This window comes from Melanerpes formicivorus, unplaced genomic scaffold (assembly GCF_026170545.1).
Source record: "Melanerpes formicivorus ecotype bairdi unplaced genomic scaffold, bMelFor1.0.p_v2 SCAF_2, whole genome shotgun sequence".
NCBI lineage: Eukaryota > Metazoa > Chordata > Aves > Piciformes > Picidae > Melanerpes > Melanerpes formicivorus.
In genome coordinates, this window is record NW_027142354.1 from 56258355 (window position 1) to 56277932 (window position 19578).

The following is a 19578-nucleotide window of genomic DNA, read 5'->3' on the forward strand; positions in this document are numbered from 1 at the left end:
TGTAGGCCCCCTTCAGATCCTGGAAGGGGGGTTGGAGCTGGCTGAGCCTTGAGGTCCCTTCCAACCCTACCAATTCTATGATCTTGCTGTGGAAAACATCTCAGCTCAGGCTTTCAGCAACAGGAGGATGTGTGGCAGAGCCAGTGAGGAGCCATCCTCCAGGCTTCTCCACAGACCTGGTGAAGGAACGAGTCCAGACTTGCTGGAACGAGTCCAGAGAAGAGCAACAAAGTTGGTGAGGGGTTTGGAACACAAGCCCTATGAGGAGAGGCTGAGGGAGCTGGGGCTGCTTAGCCTGGAGAAGAGGAGGCTCAGGGGAGACCTTCTTGCTCTCTACAACTACCTGAAGGGAGGTTGTAGACAGGCTGATGATGGTCTCTTCTCCCAGGCACCCAGTACCAGAACAAGAGGACACAGTCTCAAGCTGCGCCAGGGGAGGTTCAGGTTGGATGTTAGGAAGAAGTTCTATACAGAAAGAGTGATTGCGCTATGGAACGGGTTGCCCGGGGAGGTGGTGGAGTCGCCGTCATTGAAGGTGTTCAGGAGGAGACTTGATGGGGTGCTTGGTGCCATGGGTTAGCTGTTTGGGTGGGTTGGATTGGTTGATGGGTTGGACACGATGATCTTGAAGGTCTCTTCCAACCTGGTTTGGTTTGGTTTGGTTTATTCTAAAGGTAATCCAGCCTGTACCCTGGTAGTTTCTGACAGCTTTTGACTGGGGGATTTGTTCCAAAGAAAGGATTTACTCAAGCCCACGCTGAGCCAGGGAAAGAATGAAAACATCACAAGCAGAAAGATCCACACAGGAAACATTCAGATCAGGCAGAGAGACGAAAGGGAAAGCACATAATGCACATCTAGGATCCCACAACTTTGCCTCTGTCAGCCTCAAAACAGCAGACTGGGAACACAAAGAAGGGATGAGTAATGAGAAAAACCTCAGTTTCAAGAGGGAAAAAAACCAAACCACCAACAACTCCATCTAGACTTAGCAGTCACTCTCTGATCAAGCTCTCCTGCTGCAAGGAAATGCTAACTGCTCTACTGAGACCCCACCTGGAGTACTGCATCCTGTTCTGGAGCCCCTATTACAAGAGGGATCTGGAGGTGCTGGAAGGGGCAAAGAGAAAGGCCACGAGGATGAGCAGAGGGCTGGAGCTGCTCTGCTATGAGGACAGACTGAAGGAGTTGGGGCTGTTCAGTCTGCAGAAGAGAAGGCTCCAAGGTGACCTAATTGTGGCCTTCCAGTATCTGAAGGGGGTTACAAGAAGGCTGGGAAGGGACTTCTCAGGATCTCAGGTAGTGATAGGACTAGGGGGAATGGAATGAAGCTGGAGGTGGGGAGATTCAGGCTGGAGGTGAGGAGGAAGTTCTTCCCCATGAGAGTGGTGAAGCCCTGGAATGGGTTGTCCAGGGAGGTGGTTGAGGCCCTGTCCCTGGAGGTGTTTAAGCCCAGGCTGGGTGAGGCTCTGGCCAGGCTGATCTAGTGTGGGGTGTCCCTGCCCATGGCAGGGGGGTTGGAACTAGATGATCCTTGTGGTCCCTTCCAACTCTGACTGATACTATGGTACTACTATGACAAACTCCACCGCACAGGAGGAACAGAAGCAGCTTGTCCCTAAGCAGCTAGAGGCCTTCCAGGCACAGGCAGCTCACTGAAGTGTCACTGGCAGCAGCCTCAGCACAGGGGGCTACAGCCAAGCAGTGCTTCAGGCCCTTTGGCCACAGGGAACAACAGCGCGAGGTTGCAAAGAGTCACAAGTCCAAAACAGAGTCTTACTTCTGTCCCCCTTTGAACAGAGGGCTGCCACAGAGGAGGCACTGCGCAGCTGGAGACTCATAGTAGTTTGACCAGGAGGTCTGCTCTATGGTGACTGTCTCCTCACTCACGTTGGAGAGGATGAGGCGCGAGCTGTTGAGTTCCTGGATGAGCGCAAAGACCTCGGCCAGCTCCGACTCGCTCTCGGGGATCTGCGTTACCTTGCGCAGCAGCTGCAGGGTGGACTGCCGCTGGGTCTCCTTCTGGGAGGGGCTGAGGGGCTCACTGGTGTTCAGCACAGCAGGCTGACCTGGACTGACCTCCTAGGAAGCAAGGCAAACAGAAACACAGAGTCAATAAGGTTGGAAAAGACCTCAGAGATCATCAGGTCCAAGCTGGCACCCAACACCTCCTGACAACTACTCCATGGCTCTAAGTGCCTCATCCAATCCCCTCTTGAACACCTCCAGGGACAGAGACTCAGACTCCATCACCTCCCTGGGCAGCACATTCCAATGGCAAACAACTCTCTCTGTGAAGACCTTTCTCCTCACCTCCACCCTAAACCTCCCCTGGCACAGCCTGAGACTGTGTCCTCCTGTTCTGGTGCTGGCCGCCTGGGAGAAGAGCCCAACCCCCAGCTGGCTCCAACCTCCCTGCAGGGAGTTGTAGACAGCAAGAAGGTCTGCCCTGAGCCTCCTCTTCTCCAGGCTAAGCAACCCCAGCTCCCTCAGCCTCTCCTCACAGGGCTGTGCTCCAGACCCCTCCCCAGCCTTGTTGCCCTTCTCTGGACACATTCAAGTCTCTCAATGTCCTTCTTGAATTGAGGGTCCCAGAACTGGACACAGGACTCAAGGTGTGGCCTAACCAGTGCTGAGTACAGGGGCACAATGACCTCCCTGCTCCTGCTGGCCACACTGTTCCTGATGCAGGCCAGGATGCCATTGGCCTTCTTGGCCCCCTGGGCACACTGCAGGCTCATGTTCAGCCTACTGTCAATCAGCACCCCCAGGTCCCTCTCTGTTTGGCTGCTCTCAGCCACTCTGACCCCAGTCTGTAGCACTGCCTGGGGTTGTTGTGGCCAAAGTGCAGCACCTGGCACTTGGACTTGTTAGATGCCATCCCGTTGGACTCTGCCCATCTGTCCAGCCTGGCAAGGTCCCTCTGCAGAGCCCTCCTACCCTCTAACAGATCAACTCCTGCTCCCAATCTGCAAACTTCCACACATTCAACTAAGCAAGCCAGGAGATGAACTACAATGAACCCCAAAGAACTCAGACAAGAGAGTGGCAATGGAGAAGCCATAAAGAGAATCAAGAAAAACTGAGAACCTTTGAAACCCAGCAGAGTTGGCTTGGACTCCACTGCTCAATCATTGACTCCAGACAGCAGCTTCAAGCCTAAGTTACTTCACCAAAAATACCTTCTTGAAGCCCAGTGTTTAGGAGCTCCTGTAACACTGCTGGAGGGTCACAGATTTGCCACTGAGCTGGAGCACCACTGCAGGCATTGGGGTCCAAGAGGGTGAAGACAGCCCCCAAACAGGTGTAGAAACACTTCCTATAAGCCTGGCAATAGTTACTGCCTCTCTCCAGAGGTTATCAGGCACATTCTCCTGTATAACTCTCATGCAGCCATGGCAGCCTGCACTCCCCTCCAGAAGCTAGAGCAGACAAGTGCTAAAAGGAGAGCTAGGAGCTGCAAAGTATTGGCTGCACTAATCAGCTACAACTGATCAGCTATGGTCCTCAGACACAGACCCCCAACACACACAGGCCATCAAGGCAAAATGCACAGGGGAAGAATCCAGGTGACTCAGCAGACAAAGAGGCTGATCTGTTCAATCACTTCAACTCTCCTGCCCACACCTCAACCTGCTTTTCTGTCTCGCCTAGCAGCGAGAGAAATGATCAGCCCACAGCCCAGAGACAGCAACAAACTGCACATCAGGAGTGGTTGAACACATCAAGGGCCAGAAGATACAGCAGCAGCCAAATGAGGAAGACACAAAGCCTCGTGCCTCTCCAAACGCGAGCTGAGCTCAGCAGGCTGCTGTTCCTGCCGCAGCTGCTTACGTGCAGCTTTCACACAGGCCACCCCACTTTGTTTGGAAACACTGCACAATGTCACTTCTCCAAGAGGAAACACCAACCAACCAACCACCAACAAACAAAATCAAGTGGAAGAGCCCTTTTACCACCACAGGGGGCTAAAAGGTTGGCTGCCTCTCGTGCTGAGAGGACATTTCAGCTAAGAACAGGACAGGGTCTCTTTGAAAAACCAAACAATTCTGTATGAGCAAAGCTACCCCTTGAGACCTCCAAGGCAGGAATCACCTCAAGCAAAACTCAGAATTCATTATTGGCAGCCACACACTGGAGAAAAATGAACAACAGCAAAAAGACAACAACTACAGCCAGCAATAAATTCAGGCTGGAGGCTGCACTCCAAACCCCCAGGAATAGGAAGCTCTAACCATAGAACCATTGAATCAATAAGGTTGGAAAAGACCTCAGAGATCATCAGGTCCAACCTGGCACCCAACACCTCATGACTAACTGAACCATGGCTCCAGGTGCCACCTCCAATCCCCTCTTCAACACCTCCAGGGATGGGGACTCCACCACCTCCCTGGGCAGCACATCCCAAAGGCCAATCTCTCTTTCTGGGAAGAACTTTCTCCTCACCTCCAGCCTGAACTTCCCCTGGCACAGCTTGAGACTGTGTCCTCCTGTTCTCATGCTGGTTGCCTCAGGGAACAGACCAACCCCCACTTGGCTACAACTACCTGTAAGGAAGTAGCTGAACTCCAACTTCCTTTCAGGTAGCTGTAGAGAGCAGAGGCAATAATAATTGACATTAGAATAAACAGAATAGAAGTAACCAGGTTGGAAAATACCTTTGAGATCATGGAGTCCAACCTATCACCCAGCACCATCTCATCAACTAAACCATGGCACCAAGTGCCTCATCCAGCCTCTTCCTGAACACCTCCAGTGCCCCAAAGCAAAGCCCAGCTGGGAGTTTCTTGAAGCCTGACCTTCAACAAAGCTGACACAACAAAAGTGACTTCAAGGGTGGTTTCCCCAGCAAGCACCGGCAGGCTGGAAGGATTTGTAAGCTACAGAGACATCCAGTGGTAGAACTGAGCACGCTCAGAGCCATTCCCAGCTGGAAGCACCCCTGTGGCAGGAGCTGGCTGGTACAAACACCGTCACAAGCACTTCCAAGAGGACATTATTCCCTTAGTGCCCTGGTTTGAGGCCAGGCAGAGCCTCTCTTGCCCCTGAAAGGGGCAAAAGAATGACACTCACACAAATGGACTGCAAAAGTGATGGAAAAAGCAGCAAGTGTTGTGCAGAAGCTACAAAGCACAGGGACAAAAGAATCCCAAAGCCTACAGAGTCCCCTACAGCACACCCAAAAGCCTCCCAACACTTCCCTTCTCCCCACCTGAGAGTATACCCAAAACCCCCAGGGCTCCTTCTTCCCCCCCACTGCCAGGCAAGTCTCAGGCTGGCCAGGTCTGAGACTGCCACCCCCCCCTTCTCCTCCTGGCATTAGGCCTAGCCAGGCCTAGCAGGGCAGAGATATTCCCCCACCACTCCCCAGTAAGGAGCATCTCCCACGGGAGCAGAGAGGGAAGACAGAGGAAGAGAATGACTTTGCAGATGGATTTATAGGGCACAGGACATTATGGGTAAGAAATACACTGTTTCCTGTGTCCACCTACTGGGTTGGACCTTCTGGACACTGGAAGTGTAACTAATGTGGCAGTACCAGGAGGCACCCAGCACCAACTGCCCCACCGGGAAAAGCTCTAACGAGCACGCTCCCACGGGCACTTGGCAAACAAAGGTCCTGCCCTGCCCACCCCACAGCAGCCATTTGATGAGGCAAACCCTCCTGAGCCCTACCAGAGATTTTGCTGTTTTCTCAGCTCTGTCTTTGGCAAGATTGTATCCACAGCTGGGACAGACTCGAGGCTTGTGCCTGTTTGTGTACACGTAGCTACAGGAGGGGTTCTTGCATTTCCCTCTGCCACGGGAGGTTGCCAATCCCAAGTCCTGAAACGACAAAACAAAAGCAGTTTGCTGACCTTGATCTTTAAAATGACAAAAGAGGATTCCAGAAAGGCCTGCTTGAATGCCACAGGCTTTCCCCCACCTTGTTTGCAGGTCAAACAGCAGCCCCTGCCACTTTGCACAGAATGCTTTCACTGGCACTCAAAACATTCTCAGAAACCACAAGCATGCAGGAAATTCATTCAGACACCACTGATCCTCTGGGCAGATCTTAAGTGGGGCATGGGGACTATGCTATGACACAAAGGAAAGTCCTGTTCTTAGCAAGGCCTCAAACGTGACTGCAGCAGGGTGCAGTCACCGGGGGGGAGGTTAGCAGATGACACCAAGTACAGGTTGCCTGACACTAAATATGAGACAGAGCTCTGCAAGTCAGTACAACACAAGCCACAGAACACTCTCCTCCCAGAGATGACACACCCCAAGGCACAGGCCAGAGCCTTCTGAAAAATCCTCACCAAAGTTACAGTGCAGCTGTACTTGTAGGAAGGGAACAGCTCTGGTTTGACCTCCACTACTTTAACCTGAGGAGCTCTGCTGGTCAAAGCACTCTGGAGCTAGAGATTGAAAGCAGAAAAAACACCACCAGTGAGACACCTGCTGCTGAAGATACACATTCTGTAAGCAATACTATTAGCATCTTTTGTCCCCCTCAAGGAATCAGTTCACGTTCATTTGTCATCAGAGGACTACAAGACCCTGTTTCACATCCCAAGGCACTGCAATTCAAACAGAAGCATGCCAGCACTTGTCCTGCTTCACAGGTGAGAGACTCAGTATTGCATGTCAGATTATCAAAGCACTAGCAGATCCTTGACACATTTGCTGGAAGTAGCTGGGAGGTTCTCAAAGTAACCAACAGAAGAATTGTCCAACAGCATCTCTCAGCTCAGCTCCCACCCTCAACCACCCAGCACCTGTGCTGCTTCCCAGCCAGGTCACTAAACCTGTCAGGCACAGGTCTCACCATCACACGGCTCCTAAGTGCCTATGTTCTGTTTCTCACCACTCAGGTCATACCCAGCACCAGGGTCAATACAAGAAGCCAACCCAGGCAATGCATTTGCATGTGAGGAACAAACCACAGGCACCTTTCGCTCCTCGGCGCTCGGGGGCTGCAGAATCGACTGGCCCAGCTGCTTCAGGGTGCTGGGCTTCAAGCCTGATGTTCTCACAGGGGAATGTTTGTCTTGAAGGAAGAAAAGGATGCAGCAAGTTAGACAGGAGAAAAGATTCATTCTGACATCGTTGGTAAATGTCACCAGAGTCACGTGAGGTTTCTCCTCTGCACCCCAGGTGACCCAAGCAGGGGTTCCCTGGCTCATTCACTGCACTCTCAGAAAGGAAGAGTGGTTTCTCCTAGCCTAGCTCACTATGTCCCTTCAGACACAGCTCAATGTTTGGCAGAGACCACTTCACTGTGATGAGAAAAGACAACCACTGCCAGAGCACACCAGAGAATACTGCTTTTACCAGTGGTTGGGAAGGCCTGTCTGCTGCCAGGCTGCTCGCTGCTGGCTTCTCTCCCCACGCTGGCTGGAGCTGGCAGAATGGCTCTCATGGGTCTTGCTGCAGCCAGCAAGGAGGGCTTGGGTCTTGGTTTACTCTTTACTTCTTGTCCTTTGTGTGTGGCAGCTGGAGCATCCATCCTGAAAGATAAGAGCTACAATTAGGAGAAAATTCCACCAATTCCCCCCTTGGCCTCAATTTTCTTCTCTTTCTTGAGCTGTGCTTTATTAGCACAATAACCACAGCAACTGAAGCAGAAAGGAGAAGTAGGGCTGAGGGTACATCTGCCCTGTGACTACAGTTTAATTGTCACTTGAAAAGGAACAAAATTAGCTCTGATGGCCAAAACAATCTCAAAGGAACGATCCTGAACCAGCAGAAGACAGACAACAAACAGAGCAGGTCTTACAGGAAGCACTGCCAAGAGCCTTCAATCTCTTGGATCCATCCCCTCAGCACACAGCAGACATCCCCACAGCATATGGAGAACTGACTCACCCCCCTGGTTTTTTTGCAGAGGCATTTGCACCAGGCACCTCCAAGGCCGGCAGCATCCCCAGCCCTGCGCTCTCCCTTTCTGCCTGCTCTGAAGAGGACTCTCCTTGCTGGTGGCTCTCCTGGCCCAGGGTCACTCCCACAGCGCCCCCTTTGTCTTCAGCAAGCACGCTGTCGGCAAGAACGTGAGCCTCCGAGACGATGACTTCCTCCCACTCGCTGTCCCGTGCCTGGCCTCCAGCGGGCACAGCGCTCAGCAGCTGGCTGACGGCTTCAGAGCTTTCCAGGGCAGACCTGGAGGTGCCCTCGCTACCAGCTGCTGGTTCTGAGAACGCTGACTGCTGGCCTCTTTTGGCTGCTGGAGTTTTGAGAGAGGTGCCTGAACTTGGCTCAGGTTTGCTTTTGGCTTGCTTTTCCTGGAAACAAGAGAGGCAGTCACGTTCCAGAGCTGAGGCTTTCACGGATAAGTTCCCTCCGCACACCCCAGGTCTGCCGTGGCCTACTTAGCGCTGGCTCAAACCAGCAACATCCGAAGCGTGTGAGCAGCAAACAGGAGGAAATGGATGGCTTTCTGCTGAGAGGCACCCTCTCCCACGCCAGCAAAGGCCCTGCTAGCATTTCATCCCCCCTCCTGGCCTTTCCTGCATTATTTTTAGAGGCTGTTTACTTTGGAGAATTGTCCCTTTTGTAAAGCCCCTCACATGGCACCACCAGCATCAGCGCCACAAACTCACCCACCAGCCCCTCTAACATTCCCCTTCCACAGCTTCAGCTCTCCAACACTGCCTGTTCTTCCACACTGCTGAGGAGCCAAAGGCAGCTAGACAGAGAACTTGGGTCTTTTGGATACAAGCACTCAGAAAAGCAGGCATCTGAGTGAGCTGGGAATGAGAGCACTGCTTAAGGAGAGCTTTTGACCTTCAGAAAAAGACTAAGGCTGCATCAGCAAGGGAATGATGGAATAATCCATCACTAATCTGTCAAAAAGACACCAAAAGAGAGTCAAGAGTTTCTGGCATGATAAACACATTGATTCTGAGCCCTCTACAGAGTTCATACTCAGAAGGACATCCTAGGTGTTTAGAATAGAATAGAATAGAACAGACCAGACCAGACCAGGTTGGAAGAGACCTTCAAGATCATCACATCCAACCCATCAACCAATCCAACCCACCTAATCAACTAACCCATGGCACCAAGCACCCCAGCAAGTCTCCTCCTGAACACCTCCAATGATGGTGACTCCACCACCTCCCCAGGCAGCCCATTCCAATGGGCAATCACTCTCTCTGTGTAGAACTTCTTCCTAACCTCCAGCCTAAACCTCCCCTGGCACAGCCTGAGACTGTGTCCTCTTGTTCTGGTGCTGGTTGCCTGGGAGAAGAGACCAACCTCTGCCTGTCTACAATCTCCCTTCAGGGAGTTGTAGAGAGCAATAAGGTCACCCCTGAGTCTCCTCTTCTCCAGGCTAAGCAACCCCAGCTCCCTCAGCCTCTCCTCACAGGGCTGTGTTCCAAGCTCCTCACCAACTTCGTTGCCTTTCTCTGGACTCATTCCAGCAAGTCAACCTCCTTCCTAAACTGAGGGGCCCAGAACTGGACACAGGACTCGAGGTGTGGCCTAACCAGTGCAGTGTACAGGGGCAGAATGACCTCCCTGCTCCTGCTGGCCACACTGTTCCTGATGCAGGCCAGGATGCCATTGGCCCTCCTGGCTGCCTGGGCACACTGCAGGCTCATGTTCAGCCTACCATCAACCAGCACCCCCAGGTCCCTCTCTGCCTGGCTGCTCTCAGCCACTCTGACCCCAGCCTGTAGCTCTGCATGGGGTTGCTGTGGCCAATGTGCAGAACCTGGCACTTGGATGTGTTCAATCTCCTGACCTTGGCCTCTGCCCATCTGCCCAGCCTGTCCAGGTCCCTCTGCAGAGCCTCTCTGCCCTCCAGCAGATCAACTCCTGCCCCCAGCTTGGTGTCATCAGCAAATTTACTGCTGATGGACTCAATGCCCTCATCCAGATCATCAATGAAGATGTTAAAGAGCACAGGGCCCAGCACTGACCCTTGGGGCACACCACTGGTGCCTGGCTGCCAGCTGGATGTGGCACCATTCACCACCACTCTCTGGCTCTGGTTTAAAACCAGACATCTTCCAAGCTAGTCCCCTTCCTCCCTAAGGAACAGGAAGATCTGTACACATTTATTTTCAGTTCCATTGGTGTTATTGCCAGTTTGAAACCCCCAGAAGACCCAAATCTGCTGGTGCCTGTTTTTCCCAAGGCATGGCACCACACAAACAAGTGGCACTGTTTGTGCAATCATGCTCCCAGCAAGGCAGAATAATACTCAAAGGGAAAGAAAACTGCCTGTAAAACCCTTCAGTGCTGATCAGTGCAGGGTTTAAGAGGAGCACACGTGTGCCATTTGCAGGCACAACACATGGGTTTGCAGCCAGCCAGCCACCCACTGCAGCAGGTTTACAGAACAAAAGCTGAGAGGCCATCACCACTCTCTGTACAGCCACACAGCCATCAGCTCCAACACCAGGGAGGCTGTAAGCTGCCTAAACCAGCTCTGGCCCTAAAGTCCTTGCCCCTAAAGGTTTTATGGATCTAGACACAAAACAGAGGAGGTTCAGAGCAAATCCATTCAAATCCAAATCCATAAAGGAACAGGTTCTTTACCATGAGGGTAGTGGAAGACTGGAACAGGGTGCCCAGGGAGGTGGTTGAGGCCTCATCCCTTGGAGATATTGAAGGTGAGGCTCAACAGGGCTCTGGGCAACCTGATCTAGTGGAGGATGTCCCTGCTGACTGCAGGTTCTTTACCATGAGGGTAGTGGAACACTGGAACAGGTTGCCCAGGGAGGTAGTTGAGGCCTCATCCCTTGGAGATATTCAAGGTGAGGCTCAACAGGGCTCTAGGGTCTAGTCCCTGCTGACTGCAAGGGGTTGGACTGGATGACCTTTGGAGGTCCCTTCCAACCCAGACCATTCTGAGATTCTACAATTCATAGAAAGCCACTGAATGAAAGGCAAATTTTCACACTGGCAGCATCCTCCAGCAAGGCCTGAGAAGCCTTTGTTTCAGAGAGACATTTAATGAGCACACAACTGTTCAGAGCTGACCAGTTACCTTGACACTGCCAAGGTTTTAGCAGTGAGTTTTCTGCTGTGCACAGCTGGCAAAGATGCCAGCAACTCCAGCAGAGTAAGTGTCACATGGAGAAAGACTTTTCCACTCAAACCAACCTCACACCACCTTGGACATTGCTTCCAGCAAACATTCAGAACACCATGAACAACCAGCCATGGTCAGGAGTCAAGAGGACCCAACACCACTTCAGCTTCTGCTGGATCAGCTTCAGCAGTAGCTGCCTCCCAAGGACCCACATACCTGCTAAGGGTGAGAGCTGCTCCTCATTTCTGTGGAAAGATCAGTTTTGAAAGACCACAGAAAGCCTCAATTTGTAGAACACCTTCAAACACCAATAAATTACCACAAAACAAATGGTTTAACCAAATTCCTGAGCTGTAGCCCTTCCTAGGGAAGAACAGGCAGTGCCTTCCAGCCCAGAACAATGAGTGTGCAGGCAGAGGGACAGAAGAAGCTTTCTCTCAATGAGGGAGTCACCAAAGGCAGCTCCATCTATTCTGACACCAATCCAAGTGGCATCTTTACCCAAAGGTGATGATTTCAGGCCTGTCTCACCTTGACCAAGTGTGCTCTGCACAGAGACTTGCTCCAGCACAAGCACTGGAACAGAAGCACGAGATCAGTCCTGGCATATCTGACCTCCTGTGCTTGACCTCCAGGTCTAGAAATACCACAGGCAGCCACAAACAACAACAACAAAAGCACTTTCTGTCTGAAAGTCAGGAGGGAAAGACAGCTTTACCTTTGGGATCCATTTCCCTCCCAGGAAGTTCCCACATGCTGGGCATTTGGGTGGCTTGTGCCTGGTGACATAAGTGAAGGAACAGCCAGGGTTGGTGCAATTGCCATGTCCCCTGCGAGTGTAGGTGGTGGTCTGAAACAAGAAGAGACAACAATTTCTCTGCAGAGCTGAAAACCCCCAAAGCTGTGCTCACTGCTCCCCTTTTCCTCCCTAGCACTTTACAAACATCCAACAAACCACCAGCTCTGCACTAGTATTCCTTTCACTATCAGTCACCACAGTCTGATCAGAGTGAGTCAGCGTCGTAACTGCTCCGAGTCTAAACGCTCCATCCACCACACAAGGGCCCTCACCATCCCTGGAGTTTAGAGCAGAGGTCAGCAGGGATGAACAATGCAAATAACCTGCTGGAGAGCCCAGCCTTGCACTTACAGTGATGTAACAGCCCTCTTATGAACATGAAAAGTCACAAGAGGATAGAAAAAGTCCTAAGATACCAAAACGATTCAGAGTGGCCCACACTGAGGCAAGAGTGATCCAAGGGCATCCTGGCCCAGATCAGGAACAGTGTGGCCAGCAGGAGCAGGGAAGTCATTGTGCCCTGTACTCAGCACTGGTCAGGCCACACTTTGAGTCCTGTGTCCAGTTCTGGGCCCCTCAGTTTAGGAAAGATGTTGAGTTGCTGGAAGGTGTCCAGAGAAGGGCAATGAGGCTGGGGAGGGGTTTGGAGCACAGCCCTGTGAGGAGAGGCTGAGGGAGCTGGGGTTGCTTAGCCTGGAGAAGAGGAGGCTCAGAGGAGACCTTAATGCAGCCTACAACTCCCTGAAGGGAGGCTGTAGCCAGGTGGGGGTTGGTCTCTTCTCCCAAGCAACCAGCACCAGAACAAGAGGACACAGTTTCAAACTGTGCCAGGGGAGGTCCAGGCTGGATGTGAGGAAGAAGTTCTTCCCAGAAAGAGAGATTGGCCATTGGAATGTGCTGCCCAGGGAGGTGGTGGAGTCACCATCACTGGAGGTGTTTAGGAAGAGACTGGATGAGGCTCTTGGTGCCATGGTTTAGTTGATTAGATGGTGCTGTGTGATGGGTTGGACCTTGATGATCTCCAAGGTCTTTTCCAACCTGGTTAATTCTACCAAGAGACTCAGGGTGAGAAAACCTGAAGCCAAGCACTCAGCATGAGGCAGTCTTCATCAGTAGTCTGTTGTGGGATGCAGTGGTCAAGCACTCACTGGTGCTGTAAAGTACCTTGCTATGAACTGGCTGTAGCACCAGCAGCACCACCAGGCACTACCCATAAAGGGAACTAAAGCAGAAGCTGCCATTTCAGCCAGCTGCATCAACACACTGAGTTTCTGCCAGTGCAGCTCTTGGCAATCTTCACTGCTCAATGCTCCCAAGGGAGCTGTTGTGCTCCAAGTCCCTAACTGGGTGTGTTTGGGGCTTTTTCTAGAAATGAAAATGCTGAGGGAGTCTTTAAGCCAAGCACTTCTCACACTCAAAAACCTGAGGTACTTCCATTTCCCTGAGACATCTGGAAGAATGTCACACTGTGCACCACTATAAATATCTGCAGTTTTCCACCAGCTGGAAGCACAGAGGACACAGGAAACAGGATTTGATTCTGGCTTGTGCTACACAAGGAGCTGCAGTGCTGAGCATACAATGCAGTCCTACAATGGCTAGAGAGATACAGCTGGCTGGAGTGGTCAGTCACTGCTCCCTCTCATACAGTGGGCCACACAACCTTTCACACAGGTTCTCAGAATCCTAGGTCCCAGCTCCTCTCTTGTCACATGGGCAAAGAGACATGAGACTGGGGAGCTCAGTTTTCCTGTCACAAGAGCAGCTTCTTGCCCTTAAAGAGATGGACACTGGTATTTTATGAAGACAAATGTGCATCCAGAGGACATAGTTGGCTACACAGACCCTGAAAAGGGCAACACAGAGACTGCTGTTGGTCAGGTGTGTTGGGGCAGCATTATCTACTGCACTTGTTTCCAAGAACTCCTTGAGGAGCAGAAACAGGCCCTTGTAAGACACTCAGAGAAGTCAGAGATCCCCCTTAGCATACACAAAAGGCAAGAAATACATCAACTGATGACTCCAAATTGGGTTATCTTTAAGAACTGAGCCACGATCAAACCCTTCATGCTCTAACACCTTTAAGACAAAGCTATTCCTACCTTAAACCCCCACGGAAGACTCTGAAGTTCTTACCAATTTAATTGATGCTGGGTTCTCCACCACAGAATGAGCTGGCAAAGGTAACATAATGAACTGTGCAGCAGGTGTGGAGGAGCTACTCTCTTCAGCATCCTAAAATGAAGTCAAAAGGAAATTACATGCAGAAAACCAGACATGGTGGCCTGTGTGCCTCTCTTTCTCATGAACACTACCATTGACCTTATGTCTGAAGGACTGATGAGACCAGAAAGTAGAGAAGGAGGAGGATCACTTCAAGAGCAAAGACTTCACCATGTCTGCTCTGGAAACTGCCTAACTCTTCAGTTTGAAATTGAAAACAGCAAACCAGCAGATCCAAATCTTCACAGTGTGAGCTCTTCTAGGACAGCCCCTAACACCTCAGCTTAGAAAGACTCACTTCTGCCTCTCTGCCACCAAGAAAACAGCTACCAGGAGCAGAGGTGACATTTTTTTCCTCACCCAAAACTCCTGTAGTCCAACTGCAGAGCCCACCCCAAGTGTTCTTACATGAAACAAAAACACTCAAGCAGTCATCTTAAGACAAAAGTGATACCAGCACGTGGCAGAGTCCACCCACAAGCAGAGGCACCTTCAGAGACAGCTTAATCAATGAGTTACAAGCAGCTGCTGTTTCCCTCACCACTGAGGGAAGGCCCAAGGGGCAACACAGGAGCTCCTGCAGCCACCACTGATCTGAAGGAAAAGGTGTTCACCAGCACCCAGGCACTTCAGGTGAGGCTCTGGCAGGAGGCTGAGTGTCACTACCACAACTTACCCTCCCAGTCACCACGGTCACCACAGACACACCATCTGAAACCTGAGGCCTGGCCACAGCAATGTTCCCATTGGAGATGTCTGCGGAGCTGCTAACCAGAGTCTCTTCAATGACTACTCGAGCCGTCTGGTACGGCTGCCCTTCTATTTCCAGAGAAGCCTCATCCAAGAGGATGTCTCCAGCCACTTTCTCTGTCACAGGCCCAACATAGTGAGAGAGAACCTCTGATGCAACCACTTCTTCCACAGCATCTGGCTGGCCAAAGGAAGCTGCCTCTTCTGCCAGCCCTTCGATGGCGATGCACTGCTCAGAAATGCCAACGTGGCTGGAGTCCACAGAAAGGATGTTCTGCACAGCATCACGGGGGACACTGGGGACATTGGTGGAGGCTGTTAACCCCTCAGAGGCTGCCTGACCCTGTGTCACACACAGCTCCAGCGACTGCCTGCTCCTGTCCTCCTGAAGAGTGCTTTTGGGGATAATTATATAATCTGAGCGAGGAAGAATCTTGCGGAAGCCTGGAATGTCTGGCACCACTGCAGCTCGAGTGGACAGCTTGGAGTTCTGTTGACCAAGACAGAGGATGGAATAAAGGCAGAGGAGAAAGGGAGAGATTCACTTCTTAATCCTGCTTATTTTAGGACCCAAAGTTCAAAAGGTTTCCCGAAGCAGCCCGCTGAGAGTTTCGCCACATGACAGAGCCTGCAGAATCCTCTCAGCCCCGGTTTTATCACCCCCTCCCTCATCAATCACCCTGATGACAGGACACAAAAATAACCACCAGCCCTGTCAGCAGGCACTAGACATATCCATCCAGAATGTCAAAACACTACTCCCTGCCTGAACAGAAGGCAAAAGCAAGAGGCACTGGCCTCACACGCTGCCTCCTTACAAGCTGTCCGAAGCAGAAACACAAACTGGGATCTGTAGTTAACTGCTTCTCCCACACACAGTGCTGTGGTACTTCAGTGTCTCTCTGCCCCCCAAGGCAAAGAACTGCCTGAAAGATGACTTACTGGGTCCAATCCTTCTTTCTCTAGCTTGGCTTTCTCCAGGTAATAGCTTTTTTCAGCCACGCTGAGCAACCTCCAGCTCTCGCTGATCTTTTTGTTGATTTCAGACTGAGGGAGGTGGGGGAGCTCCTGCTGCACTTTCAAGTAAATATCGTAGTAGTAGAGGAGGTAAGCAGACCTGAAACACAACCAGAGACTGAAACATCAACACCACTCCACATAAACCCCTCAGGAGAAAGAGATCAGCGAGGTTCAGGCTTGCCTCCAGGTCAGGCGACAAGCACGGCACATGCAATTTTACTTGGAAAGGTACTTCTTTTTCTGAACCAAATGAAAACTAAGCTCTTGAGGAAAAGCTCTGAAATATGAAAGAGCCTAAGGCAAGGTATTCTGAGGTGCACAAACTTTAGGGAGAGCACCTGTAAAGGCATGGAAGTCAGAGCGGGCCCAGAGCGTCAAGCCGGCGTTTTGCACTCGATATTTCACACGGTGAAGAGTTCCAAGTGCACTGCAAAGTTCTCTCTGCTCAGAAGCAAAGAGAACTGCACCCATACCCCACACAGGAGCTAAGTGAAGACAGGCAGAACTCACCTGGGCTTTTTGGCTTTCTCTCCATGATCACCAGTACTTTTATACTTCTTTTTCTTCTTCGATGGCACCGGTGAAGCATAGGTGTAAGTGCCCTCTATTTCCTCCATCACCACAGTTACTTCAGTACCATCATATGGAGCCTCCATGGCTAAAACCACACATTTCATGATGCTATGCACCTGCCAAATTGCACCACTTTTCCCCCACCAAACACAGCCCACAATCACCTCTGTAAACCGACAGCACCACCGCCAGGTAAATCTGACTCTAATTAATCAAGACAGCTACGTGTCAGGTATCCATGTAGCTCCAGAGGGAACCACCTTCATTCCCATAACCTCCACAGCACCAGCTCAGTGCAAGCATGCTCCCTCTGTACTTAAAAGCTGCAATTCCCCAGGCACCTCTCAGATAAATTTGGTCATCTGGAGCAAGGTTTATGCGCTGCAGGCTGGTGTCCAGCTACAAGACACCACAGCCATGCTCACAGAAGCAAGGCCAGAGGCTGCATAAGCCTTGAAGCCTCATAATCCTCTTACCCACCAGAAGATCTCCAGACGCCTCGCTTAACACCGATGACGGCTCCAGCCTCCAGGGTGCTGGGAGGCAGAGAAGACATGAGAAGCCTCGGTAGATAAAGGGCACTGCTCCCTTGGCTCAAGCACAGCCCACGCACCTGGGCCCAACGCAGTCACAAATCCCGGGCGAGCCAAAGCCCCTTAAACCGAGGTGCCGCCCCCTCCACAGCCCCCGAGGCGATGCGGAACGGCGGGGTGCCCCTTCAGCCCCACTGAACCTTACCCCCGGCCCACTCCCAGGTGTCCCCCCCGCCAAGGAAAGGCGCTGTCGGCTAAGCCACTCACTGGGCAGCACCGGGGACGAGCGGTCGGGCAGGCAACGAGCTTCGGTCACGTCCCAGCCGGAGCGCAGCGGCGCGGAAGAGGCAGCGCCGGAGCTACAGGCCAGCCGCATAGACAAGAACGGGCGGGCGGGCTAGGCGGGGCGGGCCGCACCGGCATGCTGGGCCGGCGGCCAGGCCAGGCCCGGTCCGCGGGTCGGGGCGGGACAGCACCAGAGCCGCCGCCTCGGCTGCCACTCGCGGCCGCCGGAAGGGCTCGCGGCAACAGCATCCGGGGCGCGGGGGGGACGGTGGAGGGGCGGGGCCATGCTGACGGAGGGGCGGGGCCAGAGCGCTGAGAAGGGGCCTTGGTGGGGCGGGGCCAGAGCGCTGAGAAGGGGCCTTGGCGGGGCGGGACGGTGGCCGGGAGGAGTCATCTTTCCTGCACGAGTGCAGCTCGCCCTGGCGTTTGTGGCGGGAAGGAGCGCGAGCAGCCTGTTGCTGCTACCTCTCCTCCCTCAGGGCGGGCGGGGGCTGAGGCACCGGCACCGAGCGCAGCACAATTAGAGCGTAATTAGGGAAGAGCTCAGGCCGCGAGAAGCCTCCTGCAGAAGTTTTCTTGTTTTTTTTAGTGGTGCTGGGCAAGCTTTTGGTCAGGCTTGCCACAGGAAGGCGAGCGCTCCTGGGCAGGGTTTTGGCCTTGCTCCCCACAGGAGAATGAACCCTGCCGGCCTCTGGGGAGCAGCAGGGACAGGCCTGGTGCTTCTCCTGAAAGGACCAGGCACCGGGGCAAAGCTCTGCTCCCTGGCACCAGTAACCAGCACTGTCAGCCCCACACCCCCCTTTCTGGCAGTGAGTCAGGTGAAGAGTTGAGTTCATACCCAGCCAAAACGCCAGGACAGCTCCGTGCTGCGGGGTGGCTGTGCCAGCTCAGCACTGTGCCTCCCCCCCAGCGCAGAGCCGCCAGGGACCTTCCCGCCGCGAGCAGTGGCACCAGCCCGGGGGCAATGCTCGCCCCAAGGGCTCACTCAGCTGCACCCAGTGATAGGCCAAGGGGTAATGGGTACAAACTACAGCGCAGGAGGAAGATGTGAAGAGGAGCTGCTTCGCTGTGAGGGTCACAGAGCACTGGAACAGGCGCCCCAGGGGGGCTGTGGAGTCTCCTCTGGAAACTTTCAAGCCCCATCTGGAAGTATGACAGTATCACTAAGATTGGAAGTCCCTGTGTGACCTGTGCTGGATGCCATGGTCCTGCTCTGGCAGGGGAATTGGACTCAATAATCTCCAGGGGTCCCTTCCAAGCCCTGACATCCTCATGAAGAACCACAGAAACATTCAGGTTGGAAGAGACCCTCAGGATCACCAAGTCCAACTGACAACCCTACTCTACAAGGTTCACCTCTAAACCATAGCCCCAAGCACCACATCCAAACCACCTTTAAACACCTCCAGGGTTGGTGACTCAGCCACCTCCTTGGGCAGCACCTTCCCATGCCTGACCACTCTTGCTGTGGAAAATTTCTCCCTAATGTCCAGTCTAAGAGCTACACCCTGGCACTGCAGATGTTAAAGGACCAAAGGTGAGAACTATATGAGGAGTCAGAGAATTAAGGTCTCTTTTATTACTTTGGCTCATCCAATGGGACATTCCACAAGTGGGAATAAGAACAGGTCTGTTGCTTTCTGTGCTACAAGTATCCATGTGCTCTGGAGCTACACCTAATGCCAGGTGCCACAGCTTTGTGGAGGGGAACAGCTGGTTACAAATCCAGGTGTGTTCTCTGAGAACCTGGCACCAAGCCTCATCTGCCCTCAAGGACTGGCAGCTGGCAGGTACAAGAGCTCTGGCAGCACACCACTTGGTGTGCTTCATCCAAAAGGAACACAACTCACATTCTGAGACTGCACCAAGGAGTAAGTGGCACGATTTGCTGTAAGGTGCTCCTTCCCCAAACTAGGATGCTCACGTGGAGACATCCACAAATCCTGTGGAACCTGAAGCCAGCCAGCAGTAATGGTAGCTGGAGATAACACTCAGTGCACAGAGGACTTGTGTGCAAATACAAAGAGAGACAGCACAGGCTCCATGTTTTGCACAGGATGAGCAACAAACTAAGAGGCTGTTTTGAAACAAAACCAGGGGATAGCAAGTACCCCTCTAGCACATCTCTTTATCCTGTCTTTGGACAGCAGCATTTCTTTATGGACATTTCCCCTAGCATCCTCTGATCCTGTCTTTGGACACCAGCATTTCTGTATGGACATTTCCCCTGACATCCTCTGATCCTGTCTTTGGACACCAGCATTTCTTTATGGACATTTCCCCTAGCATCCTCTGATCCTGTCTTTGGACACCAGCATTTCTTTTTGGACACCAGCATTTCTTTATGGACATCTCTGAGCTTTGAAGAA

General features: G+C 52.5%; 1 protein-coding gene across 1 annotated transcript in view; it reads right to left on the minus strand.

The window, feature by feature from the left end:
* HMGXB3 (HMG-box containing 3) overlaps positions 1 to 17421 on the minus strand; it is a 28677-nt gene extending 11256 nt beyond the window's left edge. The window contains 12 exon segments of the mRNA XM_068162360.1: positions 1781 to 2082; positions 5677 to 5826; positions 6303 to 6401; positions 6936 to 7033; positions 7318 to 7493; positions 7852 to 8264; positions 11745 to 11876; positions 13962 to 14060; positions 14725 to 15288; positions 15741 to 15915; positions 16329 to 16476; positions 17192 to 17421. Coding sequence (XP_068018461.1) covers positions 1781 to 2082; positions 5677 to 5826; positions 6303 to 6401; positions 6936 to 7033; positions 7318 to 7493; positions 7852 to 8264; positions 11745 to 11876; positions 13962 to 14060; positions 14725 to 15288; positions 15741 to 15915; positions 16329 to 16476; positions 17192 to 17300 — 2465 coding nt within the window. The 5' untranslated portion in view covers positions 17301 to 17421.
* Positions 17422 to 19578: the final 2157 nt, after the last annotated feature.